Source organism: Sphaeramia orbicularis, chromosome 19 (genome assembly GCF_902148855.1).
Source record: "Sphaeramia orbicularis chromosome 19, fSphaOr1.1, whole genome shotgun sequence".
NCBI lineage: Eukaryota > Metazoa > Chordata > Actinopteri > Kurtiformes > Apogonidae > Sphaeramia > Sphaeramia orbicularis.
In genome coordinates, this window is record NC_043975.1 from 9,427,707 (window position 1) to 9,437,920 (window position 10,214).

The window sequence follows — 10,214 nt, forward strand, 5'->3', positions numbered from 1 at the left end:
CCTGGAACTTAGAATAAGTCACTGCTTCCTCTCAGAAAGTTAGTGACTCTCAGTTGCAGTCTGGAAGGATTTGAGGCTATTTATTTTGAAAACTGCTCCGTTTTCTGCTGCCTGGTTATTCACTTGGTATCCTAATAAACTTTTTCTGTCAGGTTGGGTTTTATGCACAGTGTGTTTGTGATTGGAGTCAACTGAGCAGAGGTTTTTCAGTTAAAAGACGGAACTCTATCTACACTACAAACAAAAAGTGAAGGATATTTCTTTTTTTTTAGTCATGTTTTTGTCATTTTTGCCATTTGTAAATAAAACCATGTCTGGTCATTTAAAAAATGTGTTTCAATTCAATTCACACACAAAAAGTAAAAAGCGCTGTGCAAGAATCCCAACTGAAAAAATAGCCCAAAAATTAAAAAATATCCTTAACTTTTGGTTGTAGTGTATATTATAAAAGGGAGGTGGACTCTGTCTGTGTGTGTGTGTGTGTGTGTGTGTGTGTGTGTGTGTGTGTGTGTGTGTGTGTGTGTGTGTGTGTGTGTGTGTGTGTCTTGGGCATCACACAAAATTCGGAAAGAGCTGACTGCTGCAGTTTGGCTTACTTATGTATTTTTGGTCAAAGAAGAGACTAGCAAAAACAGCAAGTTGATAGGACCAATATTTTTGGGAGATATTAGTAATTTTGGAATACAATAGCCTTACAATTATGTTGCTATGCCCAGAATCATAGAATCATCATTGAAGTGGGTTACCTAGCAACAGATAAACAACAGGGCCACACTGCCATGGTGTCAAATTTTATGTACAGAAACAGACATGCCAGTTGAGAGTAGGGATGTAACGATTACTGAGATAACGATAAACCACAGTAAAAATGCCAATGGTTAGTATTACCATTTAAATTCTAATTATCGTGATAACTGTGTTTGATTACCGCACTTTTCCAGAGAAAACGCCTATGTAAAGATCTGCTTTTATGTCAAATATTTGAGTATAGTTTTAATTTATTACAATTTTATTGTATATACCTAATATTTGTAACCGATATTCACTTTTAAAGTCTTTGAAAAGGTTCGTTAAGCATCTGTGTGTTATTTATGCAATAAATTATATACATTTTTCAAATCGGATTTTATATATTTTTTGTGTTTTCTGTCCTTTTGTGTTGATGTAGTAGGTTAAAGTGAAAAAAAAAAAAATAGGCAGATGATATAGATGAAGTTGTGCTGAAAAAAAAAGATCCCAAACATGGGTATAGTAAACATTTGTTCATATAGTATATAAAGGCAAAATCAAAAGTACTGAAAAACAGACAAAATAGGCTCAGACCACTAAGGGTTAATATTTGAATGTTTCTGCCAACAGAAGATACATTGTGCCTATTATTTTATTTGTTTGTTTTTTTTTGTTTGTTTGTTTTTTAAAATACAACTTGGTTAAATTATTTCAGTGTGTGTATAAGTGCTTTTTGAACATTTTGAGCACAATTTCAACAATACCACGATAATAATGATAACCGTGATAATTTTGGTCACAATAACCGTGATATGAAATTTTCATATCGTTACATCCCTAGTTGAGAGGTTATTCAACTAAAACTACCATTGAATTTCCTCCCAAAAGTCAGCTCTCCCCAGCATAAAAACAACCACATCTAGAAGGTCAATGCACTAGTTTACTTCGAATCCCTCAAAGACCCAAACAGCCTCCGACCACCTAAACCAGGGGTGTCCAAACCTGCATGTTTTAGATATGTCCATCTTCCAGCACACCTGGTTCAATTCAATTAATGATCAGCTCATCATCAAGCTCTGCAGAAGCCTGATAACCATGTAATGGCTTCCAGGTGTGCTGGAAGAGGGAAATATCGCAAACATGCAGGATACCAAACCCTCGAGGACCAGATTTGGACACCCCTGACCTAAAGCATCTGCTGATCTAAAGTGTTCTATACATTTTGATCCACTAATCCTATTAAAACAGGCAAATAATTCTGGTAAAATACACTTTCTCAGCTTTTCATCCTCATCAGATATGACCCATTTCACAGTCAGAGCTCCATAGTGCAACACCGTCATCCTCTGCAACATTGATTCACCAGTAAATCCCATGTAGTTTGATGGTTTTATGTTCAGTTCATGATGTATTTTACTGAAAAAGTCACTTTTTCTTCAGTTTTCTAATAGGTTAATCATATACAGTACTGTGCAGCCAATTTTACCTTTGTTGTTTTTGCAGGATTGAAATGAACATACGTATTTATTTGTCTTTCTCTTTTCTTCACAAACAACATGAAAATACAGGAAATATGTGCACAGCCTTATAAGACAAACAAAAAACTGAATTAAATGGCTTGTAAAGGTTAAAGTCACTATTTAGCGTGACCTCTGACCCCATGACAAGAAGCAGCACAAACAGAAACATCTAACGTGTGTTGAATGAAACCTGATATAAAACAGAAAATTAATCCAATAAATCTCCTATTGTCTGAACAAAAGGGTTAAAGACATGTCAAATGCAAAAGGAGGTTACACTACTGACAACCACGTTAGTTTATAGAAGCTGATTTTACCCTGAAATCTTAGTTTTTCCTGCTGTACATACTTCACAAATTTCAGATTGGATCTAAATACAGACACAAATGCATAAGTGTGGACATTAGAACTTTACTAAACCAACAAACCTAATGTTGGACCAGGACTTCCGAGGAAAAATCACTTTTTCTTCAATTTTGATACAATAACCTTTACATTTATTCTGGCTTTGATGAACACCTACATCTGAGGTGTCAAACTCATTTTATTTCAGGGGCCAGATTCAGCTAAATTTGATCTGTAGTAGGCCGGACCAGTAAAATAATAACATAATATAATATATAAATAATGTCAACTCCAAACTTTTCTCTGTTTTAGAGCAAAAAAAAAAAAGTAAATTTACATTATGAACAGGTTTACATCTACAAACTATCTTTTCAAAAGATGTGAATAACATGAACAAACTGAAAGAATAAGTGTAATTTTAACAATATTCTGTCTCATTTTTATCATTTACACATGTACATTATAACTTACAGATCACAGTGGATCTACAAACACAAAAAAACATTTAATAACAGGCAGAATATTGTTAAAATCGTACTTGCTTCTCTTAAGACATTTCAGGTTATTAGCATTTTTTGCAAAATTGTACTTTGTTTTAGTGCAGGGGTGTCAAACATGCGGCCCGGGGGCCAAAACCGGCCCACCAATGGGTCCGGTCTGGCCCGCGGGATGAATTAGTGAAACACAAAAATTCCGCTGAAGATATTAACAGTCAAGGATGTCAAAATAATTTTAGGTCACTTCCATCTAAAGTGGGTCAGACCAGTAAAATACTATCATAATAAACTATAAATAATGAAAACCACAATTTTTTTCTCTTTGTTTTAGTGTAAAAAAAAAAGTAAAGTTACACAAAAATGTTAACATTTACAGACTAGCCTTTTACAAAAAATGTGAAAAACCTGAACAAATATGAACAACCTGAAATGTCTTAAGAGATTTAAGAGTAATTGTACCAATATTCTGTCTGTTCTTAAATGTTTTGTGAATTTGTAGATCCACTGTGACCTGTAAGTTGTAGTGAACATGTGAAAATGAGAAGCTGAGGCCAAATAATGGCATAAATTGTTAAAAATGCACTTTTTTTCTTAATTAATTTCATTTTGGTCATGGTTGTTCATGTTTTTCCACATTTTTTTAAAGGATGTAAAAATTTTGATAACATAATTTTACTTTTTTCACTCTTAAACATAGAAATTAGACATACAAATTTTGGAACTGATATTATTTCTGTATTGTTGTGTTATTATTTTAATCATCCGGCCCACTGCAGGTCAAATTGGGTTGTATGTGGCCCCTGAACTAACATGAGTTTGACACCCCTGTTTTAGTGTAAATACATGAAAATATTTACATTTACAAAGAGAAACATTTGAAGTTGACATTATTTATATGTTCTTATGATAGTATTTTACTGGTCTGACCCACTGGAGATTGAATTGGTCTGAATGTGGAACCTGAACTAAAAGGGTTGTTATTATCTTAGTGTAATTTTTGCATTTCACAAATTCATTCCAAGGGCCGGACTGGACCCTTTGGCGGGCCGGATTTGGCCCCCGGGCCACATGTTTGCCACCTGTGACCTATATGATCATGAAGTATAATGACAGTGTCTCACAGTAACCTCATGGATTTCTCTTCTAATGAAGCTTGCCTCCCGGTAAACTCATGGACGCCAGTACTGATGTTGTAGCTACAGAAGCTGAGACCTTGTATTCCAGTAGATACACATTTAAAACAACAGTCAGGACACTTTGCGTAGCACATCCTGGTAACAAGAAGTGGACTGAAAGTTGGCAAGCCACGTCAGTAGGTGAGGTCCGATAAGAAGATGGAGTCAGATGACATTGTGAAGTCCAACCCATTGTTCAGGGTGGAGTCACCCAAGAATAGGGATGGGAATCAAGAACCGGTTCTTTTTGAGAACCGGATCCCAGTAGCTCAATTCCTTGGAATCGTTTGCCTGCCTGCTTAATGATTCTGCTTATCGATTCCGCCTTCGTTGCACATGCGCGATGACATCACGCGTACGCTGCATTGTTTTGGTCAGAACGTAGCCAACATGGTGTTGAGGCAGAAACGGTCTAAAAAGACGACACCAGGTCCACTGGAACACTGTCAAAGCTTCCATGTCTTCAAAAGGGTGGAATCCTTCCAATCTGCTCAAACGTTTGTCCACAGCATGTGATTCATTTGATTTGCTACTTAGCGGCGCTTGTGACTCTAGCAGCAGAATAAACACCAGGCCGTCATCCGGACCCGGTTCTGGTTCCAGTGTGGGCAACAAACGTTGGACCCCCTCAAATACAAGTTTCCGAAGGTAGGGGACAGGAAATGAGGTGCACAACAACGGGAGACGGGCCAAGTCGAACCAGTTCCACGTAGTAGAAATGCGGCAATAGAGGAATTCGTAAAGCGTCTTTAGTTTCACTTTCACTGCACCCCACCCCCCCAAACCAGAACTGGCGTCATCTGTTATTACTATTTGTCGATATGTTATATTTTCTGTGCAGAGATGGAAATATTAAGGACAGTTAATGCAAACACACCCTTTTGTCTCTTTTATTCCCTCACCCAATGAGAATCAATAAGAGAATCGGATCAATAAGTGAAATGGATAATGGAATTGGATTTGTTAAATTCTTATCGATTCCCATCCCTACCCAAGAAGATAATTTTCAATCGGACCTGGAATTCAGGGCTGTTTGACTTGAGTTCCTGCAGGAGCTGTTGTCCAGAGAGACCAGCACTAGCTATTATGTCACATATGATCAGAATAAATTCTTGAACTGAGACCAAGTGCGTCCTGAACTCGTCTTTGGAGCTTCCAATCAACGAACACAAAAAATCCTAACAATCATCAAATTAAATATAGGAAAACACCAGATTTTTACCAAAAAAAAGCTAAATGCAGAGGATAATATTGTAATAAATGGTGATAAACCACTTAGGGAGGGTTAAATGTAGGGAAAAAATCACCACAAAAATACTTCTAGTTCTGTACGGGTTAAATCATCATCAGCTTAAAGTGTTAGTGTCTGATTCCGAAGCTTCAGAACAACGTTTCCAAATGCATTTCCTCATCAGATCAAATCAACTCAAGCCCCTTTAGAAGCCCAAACAGCCCGGTGTTCCTGATGTACATCAATATCTCAAAGATGTTTTGGCATCTTGAATTACAGCTCATTAGCATTTTACTGCGATGCTTCTTCAGGGAGCAATTAACTTCCCGTCTGCTTTGCGAATGTGAATAATGCGAGCACAGATGTCCGTTTGTTACTGTTTGGATCGACTGTAGATCAGCGGCGGTGACAGACCTGCTGTCATTTTTCATTTTCCTCCAGCTCGTCAGGTTGGTGTTTGGGCGACGGGAGGGAAGAAAACTGTCATATTTTTTTATTTTTTATTTCTTTTTTGAGAGAGAGAGAGAATCGAAGGCGGAAAATACACCACAAAGCTCGCGTATGTTCCCAGGTCACAGTGTTTGGGGAGGGAGAAGGAGGAACTAGGAAAATCCGACATGACAAAGCAGAGTTATTTTTAACAGTTTGAACAGGAACAACAAAGCACTGTCTTTTTTCAGAAGCAGAACACAAAGAACTCTCTAACTTTTATTTTTGGGGTTTAGATTAAGGATTTGGTGAGGCTTACTTTGTGCTACTGCCTCATAGTGTAGGTTGATTAAATTCAGCTTTCTAGGACAACATTTGCATATTGCTGCTGTAGCATAAATATTGTGCAAGTTCTATGTTTTTTTTTGCCACTACTATTTCTTTAAAATTGTTAAGTGTGCAAAATTAGTAGAAAATATTTTAGTGATAATGATCTTAAAGCTTATCTTGCGTTATCAGCTGTAGTGGATAGATGTTAAAGCTAATGCACAGACTTAAAAACAAACAACAGGAAACACCAGCACATATGGAACAGTTATATACTTGGATTATTTAACACAGGAACTAGTTTTACAAGTCCACATGAGGTTTTTTAAAGTGATATCTTCACTGAAAAATAAACATTTACAATAAAAAAAATTTAAAAAAAAAATAGTAAAAATCCATACTTTTATGGCAATGATTTTTTCCTCTACTTTTAAGTTTTCTTAAGTGATTTATCAGCCTTTATTCTAATGATATGGTCAGTATTTTAATGTTTCTTATATATATCTATATATATTTCTTATGCTGTTTTTATCAGATTTTAATTTGTCTTTGTTTTTATGATGGTTGCATTTTGTTGTTCTTAGCCTGCTTTGCATTGTTTTTACTTACTTCTTTAATTATTTATTTCCGTGTTTTATGATTCGTATACAGCACTTTGGCCAGCTGTAAAGTTCTTAAAATGCTTTATAAATAAAGTTGGTATGGTATGATATGGTAGTATTTTGCACTATTAAGTAAAAATCAATTATTTTTCTAAATTCAATTCACTGATCATGATTGATGTGCATAAAAGCTCAAATTAAAATTGAGGGGTATTATATCAAAAACAGAGAAAATGGAGGAAAAAGTGTCTTTTTCAGTAAAATATTTCATTAACTGAACATAAAAACAAGTGTCTCCATTCACTGTCATTGATCCAACTCCATGGGTTTTACTGGTGAATCAATGTTGTAGAAGATGACGGTGTTTCTATGGTAACTACAGAGCCTCTGAACATCCAAATGGGTCATATCTGATGACCATGACAAGATGGCAAACTGCATTTTACACCAATTACTTACATGGATTGATAGAATTAGTGGATCAACAGGTATTCAACATTTTACATCAGTAGATGGTTTTGGTCGTCAGTGGCTGTTTGGGTCTTTAAGGGTTAATCCCATGCAAATTTAAGAAATGGTAAAACACCATCTCTGTGCTTTGGTGTGGTATTCAACAGTGGTTTCCTCCATAAATATATGCAGCCTATCTCCTGTTTTTAGAATATGGAGGCTGCACTGGTAATGAAAAATGCAAGCTTGAAGTGTTTTGGGTGGAAATTCAGGTTCATGTCACAATAAGAGCATCAGTATACACAAAAGTGACATTTTAAAAGATCATGAGATGGATGACATGCAAGACAGGATTTAGTAAAAGGAACATTTTTCGGCGTTTCAGAGATTATATGTCAGTGGTAAATCTTCCCTTGACATTATTGTTAATTACCTCCGCCAAGGAGGTTATGTTTTTGTCCGCATTGGCTTGTCTGTCTGTCTGTCTGTCTGTGTGTGTGCAAGACAACTCAAAAAATTATGGACGGATTTGGAAAAAAAGTGAAAGTTTTGGCTTTTTTACCTCCGCCAAGGAGGTTATGTTTTTGCCGGTGTTGGTTTGTCTGTGTCCGTGTGCAAGATAACTCAAAAAGTTATGGATGGATTTGGATGAAATTTTCAGGAAATGTTGATACTGGCACAAGGAACAAATGATTAAATTTTGGTGGTGATCGGGGGTGGGGGGAGGTGGGTGGGGTACTGATCTGCCTTGGCGGAGGTCTTTGCTCCCTTTTCCAGAAAAGCACTCATAGAGCGCAGACCTCCGCCAAGGCAGATCAGTGCCCCCCCCCCACCTCCCGATCACTACCAAAATTTAGTCATTTGTTCCTTGTGCCAGTATCATTTGCTGAACTTTTCATCCAAATCCATCCATAACTTTTTGAGTTATCTTGCACATGGACAGACAGACAGACTGACAAACCAATGCCAGCAAAAACATAACCTCCTTAGTGCAGGTAAAAAGCCAAAACCTTCACTTTCCTGGATCTCAGGAGGATATGATATACTCATGGGGAAAAAAATAAGAGACCACTGGTTGTTCTGTTTTGTGTTACCAGCTGCTGATGGAGACTACTGGCGTTTGCTGAACCCCGGAGAGTACAGAGTGTCAGCCCGGGCCGAGGGCTACAGCCTCACCAGTAAGAAGTGTGAAGTGGGCTACGAAATGGGCGCCACCAGGTGCGACTTCACCATCAGCCGCACCAACCTGTCCCGCATCAAAGAAATAATGGAACGATTCAACAAGCAGCCCATCCGACTGCCCGTCCGGCAGCTCCAGGCTCGCAGGTCCAGAGAACGACGTCTGGGAACATAATGAGTGGACGAGGACCAATTAAAGACGAACATCTGCTCTGAACTTCTAGTCTGGACTTGGATCTCTGTAGGAATTTCTGGTCGGAGACAGAAAATGTTGATTAATTTAAACGGGACACTTGGTTGGGTCTTTTGTTTTGTTGTGTCTTGTCCCCAGGCATAAGCTCTTTCTGTCTTTGTTGAATGTCATCTCAACTTCCATCAATATCCACTGTAGTATTTTATTCTGTCCAAACAGAGGTTTGTTTATGACCCATCCCATACAATTTATATACAAGATAAAGACATTTACCGTCAGTCTGCTTCATGGTTCCGTTAAGTTACAGAAACTATTATATTTAGAAGCTATTTTTTTATAAATAAAAAGAAAATTCAAGTGCAAAATACAGATAGGGAATCTAATTTTAGGGACTTTTAAGGAACAATGTCATTATGTACATACAGGTAACTTAAGTAACGCATTTACGTAAACCATTAAAAAGCTCTCATTACTGCACTTGTACAATTTTTTTATTCTAAAGAATGTTGCTTATAGAAATTGTGGATTTTTTTTTATACCAAATGATGCTTCTTTGCAAATTATTAAATAAAACATAGATTTGCACAAATGAATCATACTTCTTTTATGATGTACGTATTATGTAGCACCAATGTGTCGGAGTTTTCCTACTGGGTTATACAGTTTAGTCTGACTTTCAGAAGTTTCTAATTAATGCTTTGTTCCCACTACGTGATACCAGCTCGACTCGACATTTTTGCGTTTCCGTTACATAAAAGAACCTGGAATTTGGTACCCAGTTCAAATTTTTTTTCTCCTTGCTAGATTGAGGTCCCAAAATGGGTGAAGCGATACTAAAATGTCAGGTGTAAACACTGCAGACCACTGATTGGTCAGAGAGTTGGCTCTGCGTCATTGCATTATCAATAGTGATGTCGCGATCTGGATTTTTTTGCTTCTGATTCAATTTTTTTAGGATTAGTTTTGCCAATACCGATCCGATACTGACTTTTTACAATAAAATTTTGATTTAAATTTGGAGTCATTATTTATAGGTTATTATGCTATTATTTTACTTGAGATCACAATTGGGCTGAATTTGGAACCTGAACTAGAACAAGCATGACACCTTTGACTCTTAATAACTTTAGTAGAATTTTTGGGTCTGGTCAAATAATTCCACAACAGCCCTGCAGATTGAGAAAACCTGACTTGCGCATCACTATTGGACCTTAAAATGAAAGTGAAACCTTTAGACGTTTTACTAATTCCTCTAAGCCTCCCGCTGATGTGCAGCTAATTTTCCTTTTCCCTACCTTCGGAAACTTTAATTTGAGGGAGCAGGACGTGTGTTTACTTCCAGGATCAGCCCGATCTCGTGACTAAATCCGATCTGATCTTCTAAAAAAATACCAGATTGGCAGCCGATACCAATCTGTTGATCGGATCGGGACATCCCTAGTTATCAATGCATGACACACCATTAAAAAAAATCTGATTTGGAAGTTTACAGTAAATATACCGGTAGGCTAATTCATGATGACAGCCCACAAAACAA

The 10,214-nt window shown here is 37.0% G+C and overlaps 1 protein-coding gene across 1 annotated transcript in view; it reads left to right on the forward strand.

Annotated features, from left to right (window-relative positions):
* cpxm2 (carboxypeptidase X (M14 family), member 2) overlaps window positions 1-9,254 on the forward strand; it is a 146,981-nt gene extending 137,727 nt beyond the window's left edge. Inside the window, exon 14 of the mRNA XM_030122576.1 lies at window positions 8,403-9,254. Within this exon, the coding sequence (XP_029978436.1) occupies window positions 8,403-8,659 (257 nt within the window). The 3' untranslated portion in view covers window positions 8,660-9,254. The remainder of the gene's footprint in view (window positions 1-8,402) is intronic.
* Window positions 9,255-10,214: the final 960 nt, after the last annotated feature.